Below are 11,443 nucleotides of genomic sequence, written 5' to 3' on the forward strand. Positions count from 1 at the left end.
GGTCTAAACAGTAACATACTGGACAAAATTGACACTTTTGAGACTTTTTTTTAAGAAAAAAAAATGTTCAGTGTTTCAGCAATGTAATAAGAGAAAAGAGCAGAAGAGCAGAAAGAATATACAAATCATTGTACTTCTCAGTGTCTAAATAAAATAGGGTTATATTTTTCGTTGTAGCCTTATAACCCATGGACAAACTAATAGTTTCTTATTTATTAACACAGATTGGGAATGTTTCAGTAAAACATACCACAGGCATAGAAAGAGATGGTAGAAATAGAGTCGCCTCCCTTAGAGGCAAGTTCGAATGTCAAGTGTTTTTCTTATAAAAAAATAATTGATGGAACCCATCCAAGCCCAAGGATGCATTATTGAAGTGTTTTCCATGGTAGTCTATATCAAATCTTGAAAGCCCTCAAATTACCCTATCCTAAGTACAAGTATTTGTGAGAATCAGGCAAAATGTGCACAATCTACAGCATGCAAGTCAAAAGTAACTAATCTGACAATATATTTACACTAACTGTGGTCCCATAGTCTAAGATCACCATATTTGATAATGACAACTCCTACAGAATTTGGACCTTTTTTCAATAGAATATTATAATATACTTTCAAGGAGTTATCTAACCCTGATCTGTTGCATGATTCTTACAGAGACTGGTACTATTGAACAATAATGTAACCACATGCACTAGATTTTTATACTAAATGAAGCCACATATACAATACATAATATCATAAAGCATCAATTTTGTTCATGTTCTGAATATGGAAAAAAAGATTTTTTACTACTGATTTAAAGTTTTTTAACATAAGTAAATGTATCTAAATTTTTGAAAGCGTAATGTTAACATTACATTTTACTTATTGATGCAACTGGATAAAATTATCTGTATATCATATGCCTTAAACAAATATTAGATAATTAATAGAAAATATCAATAACAATTGCATCAGAATGTAAAGTAAACAGGTTTTGCACGATATCAACACAAAAGAAATTTGATGCTCAGTAACATAAATACAGTTACAATACTACAGTAGAAATAAATATTGCCATTCCTTGGTTCTCATATCATTTTTTATGAATATCAACACATCATATTTACTTTTTATTGTAAAAAATGAGATAATGGCAATTTTTTTTTTTTTTTTTTTTTTTTTTTTTGTGGGGGGGGATGTGTTATTTGATTAAAATTGTCACAAAATAGGTAACAAAAATGTCTAAATAAATAAAAACCCTTTTAATGGACAAGAAATAGACTGAGAACCAAGAAGTTTTTTTGTTGGCCTTAAGAGTACAGAATCTACATCCCAACATATGACATGACAACTTACATTAGAGCCATTCTAAAAATAAAAGCGGTATCAAAATCACTGCATGTAAACAAGGATATACATGTATGTTACATGCAGATAATATTAATGCTGTACTTGTATCATAACACACCCATTATTATTAAAATATTCCAGTATGGTGTGTAATATCTATTACTTAATGCAATAAACAAGCTGGCATTCAGAGTACAAACCATTTTAACAGGCAATTCATTACAAAACTTACATAATATTGTATGTATATAACAGCATTAATTGTGAAAGTTTAGTTCTGATTGGTTTGGGTTTGACATTAAAACTAACTAACTGTGGTACATGTATTAAGTATCACATGGACTCGCACAGGGTTTTCAAGGGAAGAGCATAAGCCAAGGTTTCTTGGTATGCTAAAAATTCACAAATCTCGAACTTCAGTAAGTCTTTGGAATGGTGTTTTCTTCCATCTATTTTGCAGTCATTAACATACATGTAAGTCAAGTGATTTAACCATGTAAGTCAAGTGATTTAACCACTGACAAACCAAATCTATTAACCTCAATTCTGACATTAATTTGACAGAACAAACTTTTGATCATAAGTCATTAAATCTTCATTCCAACAGCAAATAAAAAAAATATCCCCCCAAAAAAAGTTTCAAAATGTGTGAAAGTAGACGGTCTCAAGAAAACACCAAAAACAATTGAATGAGAGTTATCTGGAGATGTAGTTGCATTTGTATAAAAAGTGGACTGAAAATCGTGAACAGTAAAATGCATAATCCACAATAACCAAACTTCATCATAGTCCACAGTATCAAAATTGTATCAGAATTGGTCATGTGTATCATCTGTAACTTATAGTGTGACAGGCAAACAAATGGACATGGTTATTAATAAATATCCTGTCTCGTTGAATTGGGATATTAATATTTCAACCATAAATCAATTAATAACTTATTGCAAGACAAAATGCACAGTATAGTAACATACCCAAACCTGTATGCTTAACAAAACAGGAACCTACCCGAGCAAGCCAGTTCTCATACAATCTGTCCCAGACTTCTAAGACTTGATTTTCAAGCTGTGTGTGGTTAGAAGTTGACTTTTCTCCATCAACTAAATCTCGCACCTATATAAGTGGTAAAAAAAACTTGCATGGTAAGTATCAAATAAAATTACTCTTTATAAACAGAGACAAGTTGTCACAGAAATTTATTTATACAAAAATTGTTTCATTCTTTCAATCCAGAATAAAATCATTTCAATAACTGACTGAACTCTATGGACTGGTACCTACAAGTAATTAATGTTAGATTAAACACATGTTGATGAATGGTGATTGCATCACACCACATCATACCAAGAATTGTAGTTTACAGAACCTGATATATTCTATATATTTAAAGCAGTTCATCAGTTAAAACTGTTCATTTATTCTTCCTAATGATTTCCTTCCTCAACACATTAAGTGAAAATGGAAAATACTAAAACAAACTAAGGATATATATACCGGTGTTAATATAAACTTCAGCAAAATATCAAGAAACAATTTATCTTTGGTCATCTTCACTCAGATTTACTAACTTTCACTGTGGCAGCCAATCTAGTTAAGATGATCAAAGATAAAATATACTGATCAAACCTTGGAGGCTATCCAGTTCCTGCCATACAAGTAAGCATTCCCAACCATCGAGTCCATAGCCTTCTGCATTTCTTCCCCGTCAGGTAACCAACTATAGGAAAAAAATAAACAGTAAAAAATCACACATCAACACTAGTCGGATAAAATGAAGACTTTTTTTGTTTTTGTTTTGCTACTTTAAGCATGAATTAAAATATTCACCAAATACTGGTTATTGCATGCAATATTGATGACAGTGTTGATACAAAATGGAATGAACATTTAGTAATTTGACATGGTAAGTTTATTTTCTTTCAATTCCTAGTAACCATAAGAGTTTCCTTTACTTTGTGCCTCTGAAACTCTCAACAGTTACTATTATTTACTCTCTCAAAAATGCTGCTCACAGTTCTTTCCAAACATTCAAGATAAGGGGGGATCCAAGATTTTATAAAAGGGAGGTGTAATTATGAGAATCAGTATAAAAGGAACCAGATTATGACATGTTTAATGAATAAATATATTAAAATGCCAAATTGCCATAAATACAATAACTAGCAGATTGTGATAGTTTCCATGAAGAAGGGGGATACAACCATAACACCCTCACCTAAACCTGTCCCTGAAGAGAAGTAAATCACTTTACAAGACATGAATCAACTTCTACTCTTGGTTCTACATTTTTTATGAGAAAAGCCTGTATTTATTAGAAGGCAGGAAAACAATCATCTATTACTATAAGAAGCTTGTGTGATTCTACAAATTCTATAATTTACCCAGTAATCTCAGGATGTAGCGTTGTATTAAACAAATTACTTGTCATATGAACTAGATGCATACTTTCTTGTTGTACCTAAAAATATATATGTCATCAAATAAGATAATGGCTTTTTTTTTCAATTCATGCAATTTCTGGACAACCAAAAAATCATATTTTTCAGACCATCCCTAAACACATTTACCAGTACGTAAGAAGGCATCATAACTCATTTTATTTACTCATCTTTAAAACAAAAACAAATCATCTTGTTTTCTATTTTATAAAAAAGCATTTATCAGTATTTTGAGCAATAAAAATTGACAAAGGACTGAGAACCAATAAAGTTAATTTGAATGGTCTAAGTAGTATTAGAGCAATAAAAACTGATAAAGGACCGAGAACCAATAAATTTAATTTGAATGGTCTAAGCAGAACATGACATATATATTACACTATTTCTTTGTTGCATATCCTAAAAATTATGATTCACTTCCTATGCTGAATATGCATACACAATTTTACAGTTTTAAAATTCTCTTCGGTCAACCTATTTCGACAATATCATATAATTCACACAATTTCCTGTGGTTTTCAAGATAATATTGATTTAATAGCAAAACCAACTTGTACAAAAAAAAATCATCATTGCCCTTTTTAAACATCATGCAAGAATGTGATTAAAAACAAGTAAGACTATTATTAAGGGTTTTTATGTACTAACTAATCTCTGACTGTTTTCAATTTGGATATCCTCTTTGCATTTTCTTTGGTAAAAATAACTAGATTTTTAAACAACTTTTATACCTGTACAGCAAAGAAAACAGTCATGAGGGTCGTTCCAATCAACAATATAAGAATGAACAAGATACTAGTGGCTTTGTCTAAAGATTGTTCCAGGATTCTTATAATCTACAAAAAAAAAACAAACCACAGTGAAACAGTAGAATCTGACACATCATAAACCTTATGGTCATGTACATTGTGTGATAAGGTACATTGTGTCAGGCATTACTACAGATACTCAAGTATTACATTTTCCTGTTATTTTTATACTGATTTTTTAGCAGAAAGATTAATCACAATTTGAAATTATATTATTCTTCTGAAGTCAAAAGGTCATTTGCTCGCAATTCTTGGATCAGTTGAACCAAAATATCATATGTGTATTGGTGTATTCACAGTGTTAATCAAAAAGGGATTCTAACTATAAGAGTACCAATTCAAAACAAATGTTCTATTGTTTAAGAAATAAATCATAGAAACTCAATTTTATCATTGTTTTACCACCAGTTGACCATTTATGTCATACTGTCTTCACCTAAATGGGCAGCCCATGGCAAATCAATGATAAAATTGAGTTTCTGTGATTCATTTTGTTCTAATAGGACTAGTTTCTTTAATGATTGAATCGACGAAGCCAATGTGTTGCACAAAATGCTGGTCATGTGTTTATCATTTTTTTACCATGGCTCATTATAGCATATTATATTAGAATTATAAATAAAAGTTCTACCTTGCCATCACCTCTCTGTATCAAGAGGAAGAGTCCACGGATCCATCGAGGGGCCAGAGCATCCTTACGTGTGGTGAACCATTCCTGTGCTGTAGCTTTTACTGTTTTGACTTTATCACCCAGTATACCTTCACTGCCAAGCTGGTGCCCTGTTTAGAATCCAGGAAATAGTCGAATTAAATATTATTCAGGTACATTGTACAACTCATTTCGTGATATGGAATACTGAAGGAACAAAGAAACATCAGCAATTTCATTGCGATGTGTGGTGTGTACTAAACACAGCATAAAACTGATATTACATATACTTTTAACAGTAAAATGATGGATACTCTATGATATAGAATAATGAAAACGCAAAAATGATTCAAATACCCTATAGCAGGAAATTTTGGCGAAATCCTTATTTTCACTACATTAGCAAGGTTTGGGAAATCCTAAAAATAAAAGTTTGCCAAATTTTAGTCAAGATATTTTTCCTATAATTTCTATTCCACTGAATTTGAAAACGCGAAAAGTAAAGATGATGAACATTCGGCAAGTGTTTCTAGAAAAACAGAGGATGTTTACCCTATCGGTGCACCTGATCCATGCTCCCAGTTCTTAGTGGAGTTCGAGTTGCTCATTTACTTTTGTTATTTTGTATATATTATCTTAGTTACTTTATGTTCTTTGTTGAGTTTATCTATTTTCCATTTTAAGTCTTTGTCCCTGGATCATTACATTGTTTTGATTTCCACACGAATCTTGGTTCCCTAGACTCATTTTTATAACACTATTCAAAGAGTAAATCACGAAATTTGATATCCATGAAAATAACCCGCTTAACAATATTAATATATTATATTTTTTATATCTCATTATGGGAGACACTACAGATGTAACCATCAGTACTTTCTTTCAATTCTATTTTTCTGTCAAACTGTTGCATTTTGTTACTTTCAGAAAAAAATTGGTCAATATTTTCAACCCTCAATGATCACATCATATTTTACCTGCGAAATTATGTCAAATTATTTTTATTGATAATTAAGGACATATTTAATATCCTTTTCAAGCACAATAAAAACAATAAAACTGATTTAACCATAATACTACTACTGTTACCTAAAAATTTTAAAAGCCACATTATAACAACTATTGGCAACAGAAGCTGAAGAATCCACATGTTCATCCACAGTCTGGTCAAAATTAAGGACCAAAATAAGATCATAAAATAGCTATCACTTAACGATCCTTCCTTCTCTGATGACAGCTTGGGTTTAGGCTTCTCTTCTATAGTGACTGGTTTCTTATCTTCAGTAACTGGTGTCCGGTCTTTTTGGGTAGTAACCTTAGATTTAATAGGCTGTTTTGTATCTTCTGGTTCCTTTTTCAAGAAGATATCCATTCTTGAAGTGATCTTTTGGTGAGAGGTTGTTACCCTTACAGGTAAGCTTGTAGGTTTCTTTGGTTCAGTCTCTGTTATAAAATATAAGGAAAGTGCTCATGACGTATTTACAAGGTGGAATTGAAATGGTAAGACTTTTATTTTTTTAGGAATGATGCAATTATCACATCTTTAATCACATAAGTAAATATTGCAATAACATTTACAGTTGTGATCATTTTTATAATACTGTATCGTCAGAAATTTCAAGAATAAAATCCTGCATCATTTATGTAAAATTTTAATAATGCATGTTTTAGTTACTGTAGTTTACAATCAATTGCATTTTTCACAATTATCAAGCACATTAATTCCTGAATTTACAGCACTTATATTTCTTTCAACTGAATGACTGCATAAAAAGATGACCCACTGACATTATCTGTTTGACATCAACAGTATGGTATTGAGTTTGAATTATGATCTTATAACGTGTTCGTCATCCATTATTTCAAACTAACCTCTTTATATACAATATAATCCAAAATCACAGTATTTACTTGTGTGGATAATCAGCGTGAATTTTGTGAGCAAGGTTTGACAGGCAATTAACAGTCAATGTAAATTTTAGAGAGGCAATAATTAGCTATATCATAGAGAATGCAGTATAATCCAACTATACCTATTTTCTCCTCTTCTTTAGTTGTCTCTTCAGATTTACCTTCGACCTTTGTACTATCTGGTTCATTTGTTGGTTTGTTTGTTTCTTTTACAGAAGTAAGCCAATCATAATCTCCAGTGATAACAATCCAAGCAGTTTCTACAGGGGATGGTGTTACTAGCTTCCCTGAAAAAGAATAAAATTAAAAACAATATAACCAACTGAACAACAATTAGTTATATTTCCACTACATGATGGTACTAATATACATGTAGGCCAGTGAAAAAAGTTAAGCATACATGAGCAATAGACTGGGAATTACACTTTTGAAAATATTTTTTTTTTATAAATTCTCACACGTTTTCGGTCCAAACTTGGGTATCAATTTTAGTGGGCTTTTCTTTTCATAATTTAGAGATTTTAAGGAGAAGTAACTGAATTTTTATTTTTGTTCGAGTAAACAAGGTGTGCTTATCAGTTGCTTTTGGATTTTGAACTTACAGAAAAACTGGTACTTTTTTTAGGTAGATGCAGCATGTTTTCTTTTGTTCTATTTGTTTAAGTGCTTATATTCTGTATCTCTCAAAATTTAATTCTGAATTCAAGAGATTTTTATTGTTGTATTTTGCCACCACTGCCCCAGGTCAGGGGGAGGGTTGAGCTGTCACAAACATGTTTAACCCTGCCTACTTTATGTATCTGTCCCAAGCCAGAAACCTGTAGTTAAGTGGTTGTATTTTGCCACCACTGCCCCAGGTCAGGGGGGGTTGAGCTGTCACAAACATGTTTAACCCTGCCTACTTTATGTATCTGTCCCAGAAACCTGTAGTTAACTGGTTGAAATTGTTGTTTATGTTCAATGTTATTTGTTTAACGTTTTTTTCTATAGTTTGGGTTGATTTTCATCTTTTCTGAATAGTTTCATTGCATTTGTTTTGGGGCCTTTTATAGTTTGCTTTATGGTATGGATTTTATCACTGAAAACTGTAAAAGTTTAAGTGTTCAATGCTTGGCTTTTGGTGGATGACCATCTCATTGGCAATCATACCACATCTCCTATTTATATATAAATGATATTTAAATATAATTGTGCTTTTATTTTTTTTGCATATCAAGATAACTTGCAACAAAAAGATAAATTAGATTCTTGCAAACCTTTCCTGCAGTATAAGCATTCTCATTTGTTGTGATGTCAACAGTGTGACTCACACTTTTATTTGACAGGTTTATTGAGGGAATTTAGATTGAACGGAAGCTATTTAGCACAAAAGACAACCAGTGGCAAAGGCACAGCATCTCCTTGTTATACTTACAAAACATTTTTGTACCTTGAAGTGCCTGGATGTTCGGAAAAGAAAATTACAAGAAGCTTTTGTTAAATCAGACAGAGCAGTGTCTATTGGTCCCCAAATCTATGTGATAAAGATTTTATAATTACTGCGCTATTGATTGTATATTTTTAACATAAGTCAGTATACTCTACCTTCAATCTCTCTTGGTTTTCTTACTTCTTTGACTTCAGTGACAAAACCAACAGCAATGACAATTAATAACAGTATAAACAATGGTACTCGCAGTGAACCAGCTACAGTGGCAGTGTGTAAAATAAGGACAAACCACACTGGCATGGAAAGATATCTCAGAGCACGCTTAGACTCAGGAGACCACAAGAAACCAACTGCTAGAAGGTAAGCTATCACAATTGTCCAAACCTGGAAATTAAGAATCCTAAGTGTATGTTAATTACAAGCAGACTTTTTTTTTTGTTGTTGTTGTTTAAAATACAATTTAAATAAATAGCAAAATTATTTAAAACCCACCAAATTGGCCATCCGTGCGAGACACAACAGGGTAGTCAAGGACATTAAAAACCCCCTTAGTATGCAGAAAATTTTCGACGTAAGGGTCGTTATGAAACGAATAGGGTTACATTTACTTACAGTGTAGATTACTTATGAATCATATATTTTACTTATAGAAGTACTCAGTATTATACAACTAATGTATGTATTTGTTATTAAAAGGCTTTGTATTCGACAATTTTTTATTTGGTTGAATAATTAGATGTGCAGGCATGTATTTAATGGATTCAACATTAGGGTTTTAACTTTTAAGTGAACATTCTAATTGCTCTTTCTTACCATCAGTAAAAAAGTGTTTCTATACAAAAAGTAACTGATCTCATTGTATGTAATTGTGACAGATTCCCATTAGTTATAGCGAGCACCGCGAAGCAGTGTGAGCTCGGCGGTTATTACGTGTACAAATGTACTTTCTAAATTTCCCTTAGGGTTCCCACATATACTAACGAAAAAAGTCATATCCCGGAAGTAACAAAAAGTGACTGCCCTTACGGAGAAAATTCATCATTTCTTTCAATCAAACAAATAATATAGGTTAAGATTACGTTTCAATAAAAATAAATTCTTTTTTCCTGATACTTTTCAATTCTTTTTCTATTTTTTTTTACTTATTTAAAGATGTGAATGTGATGTTTTTAAAAAACTTCGGGACACATGTGATGTGGATGTTCATATGGGTATCTACGCTGTTCCACTGTTGCTGTTGTCAAGAACCTAACCTTCCTCAGAAAAAATATCACTCTGTTTGTATTATCCAAATCAAAGCATAGGTTTTCTAAGATAGGAAAGGCAACCATTTTCTTGTTTGGAATTTGCAGCTGTCGTCTGCTCCTGAAATTTGTTTACGTCACATGATATGTGTAAAATATTCCCACCATCCATGGAGAACTGTAATATTTCCAATATCTGTACAGATTGATCTGACCAGCCAAAACTGAAATGGATGTTGCTAGATGTGCCCTTAAGGGATAAAAAAATGTAAAGTATTGTGAAGTGCTATATAAAGTTAAATTTTGAGAGCGAGGGAAAAGGGGGGCTACAGGGTTGGAATTTTGGGGGAAAAGAATTCAAGTTATTAATTTATTGAAAAAAAAACTTCCTCTTACTTAACAAGATAGATTTTCAAATAAAAATATTGATTTCGCTTGCTGCTTATATATAAATAAAAACATTGCACTTGCGAAGCAAAAATTTTCATCCATGTCGACCCCCCTCCCCTGCCCCCTCTTTGTAATGTCCTTAATTATTTTTAAAAGTCTCGCACAGACGGTATATGTATGGTAAGGCTCACCGTGCTGGCTGATAAAGCATTGCCTACTCCATATTAATGTATTGACATTCAAATGTAAATATACAAAATGTACATGTACAATATATACACTTTTTGTACAATGTACATGTACTGTGCATGTATTAACAATAACATATGGTGGATTAAACTTACCCAAAAAGAGGTGAAGTAACCAAGAACATCATAGACAAAATAAACTATGGACTTCATTGCACCAAATATAGCATAAACTGGACCGAAATGCCACAGTAAATAGAACATAAATACAGCCACTAAACCACCACCGAAAACTTTCCAGTGCTGCATCATATTGGCATAAAAGCTTTCGTATGATCTATTTACTGTTACAATGGGTAAAGTCACACACCCAACAACAAAGGGAGTACCAGAATCGTGCAAGCCAGTAAGCCAGGTTCTTAGAGAATTCGTCAAAGATCGTTTGAAAGGGTACAAGAATGTGCCGCATAACACGGCCCACATCAGAGGTCCGAGAAATGGTTCCATGATGTAATATACGGCGATTCCAGCTGCACCAGCCAAAAGAATGAATATGTTTGCAGCTGTAGTGTAAATGGCTTGTTTGAAAGCTTTGTCATTGCCCTGTGGTAAGTTGTTGATCACTGAATGAATGGGATTCCGAAAATTGCCTGGCGAATCCATTTCGTCTTCTTGTTCTACTTGGATCCCCTCGGTTGGGTCTCACTAATTGCCGACAAGAAGCGTCAAGAAGCGACAAGAAATTGTTTAGCGACAAGAAGCGACAAGAAACTTGAATTAGCGACAAGAAGCGACAAGAAGCTTGAATTAGCGACAAGAAACTAAAAAAATACCGACAAGAGGAGAAAGACTATATTTATTTGCTGTTTGAATAATAAAAAGATGAAAAAAAAATTATCTTTTTTAATAGGAAATGGAGAAGATTGTAAGAAGTTATATTAAAAAAAACTTTTGTACATGCATAGTTGATATGAGTTAGCCATGTAAGGTTTAAAATACAAAAGTTAGTGACAAAAGAATGAAGAGGAAATTTTGAGGCAGTGTTTCGAC

The 11,443-nt window shown here is 32.3% G+C and overlaps 1 protein-coding gene across 5 annotated transcripts in view; it reads right to left on the minus strand.

Moving 5' to 3' along the window:
- The window catches only part of LOC148613038 (transmembrane protein 245-like), a 26,708-nt gene extending 15,598 nt beyond the window's left edge, over positions 1 to 11,110 (minus strand). For 3 of the 5 annotated variants that reach the window (XM_088595025.1, XM_088595027.1, XM_088595023.1), the window contains exons 1-10: positions 10,550 to 11,097; positions 8,727 to 8,955; positions 7,265 to 7,429; positions 6,321 to 6,674; positions 5,214 to 5,362; positions 4,505 to 4,609; positions 3,717 to 3,793; positions 2,962 to 3,052; positions 2,344 to 2,448; positions 1,342 to 1,353 (exon numbers count right to left, since the gene is read on the minus strand). In XM_088595025.1, the coding sequence (XP_088451151.1) occupies positions 1,342 to 1,353; positions 2,344 to 2,448; positions 2,962 to 3,052; positions 3,717 to 3,793; positions 4,505 to 4,609; positions 5,214 to 5,362; positions 6,321 to 6,674; positions 7,265 to 7,429; positions 8,727 to 8,955; positions 10,550 to 11,056 (1,794 nt within the window). In that variant the 5' untranslated portion in view covers positions 11,057 to 11,097. Of the gene's footprint in view, positions 1 to 1,341; positions 1,354 to 2,343; positions 2,449 to 2,961; positions 3,053 to 3,716; positions 3,794 to 4,504; positions 4,610 to 5,213; positions 5,363 to 6,320; positions 6,675 to 7,264; positions 7,430 to 8,726; positions 8,956 to 10,549 lie in introns of all 5 variants that reach the window. The other 2 variants (XM_088595028.1, XM_088595026.1) reach the window with 2 other exon arrangements.
- Between the last annotated feature and the right edge of the window lie 333 nt (positions 11,111 to 11,443).

This window comes from Perna viridis, chromosome 7, assembly GCF_037379345.1.
Source record: "Perna viridis isolate PV_CMFRI_1.1 ecotype Kerala chromosome 7, ASM3737934v1, whole genome shotgun sequence".
Taxonomy (NCBI): Eukaryota; Metazoa; Mollusca; class Bivalvia; order Mytilida; family Mytilidae; genus Perna; species Perna viridis.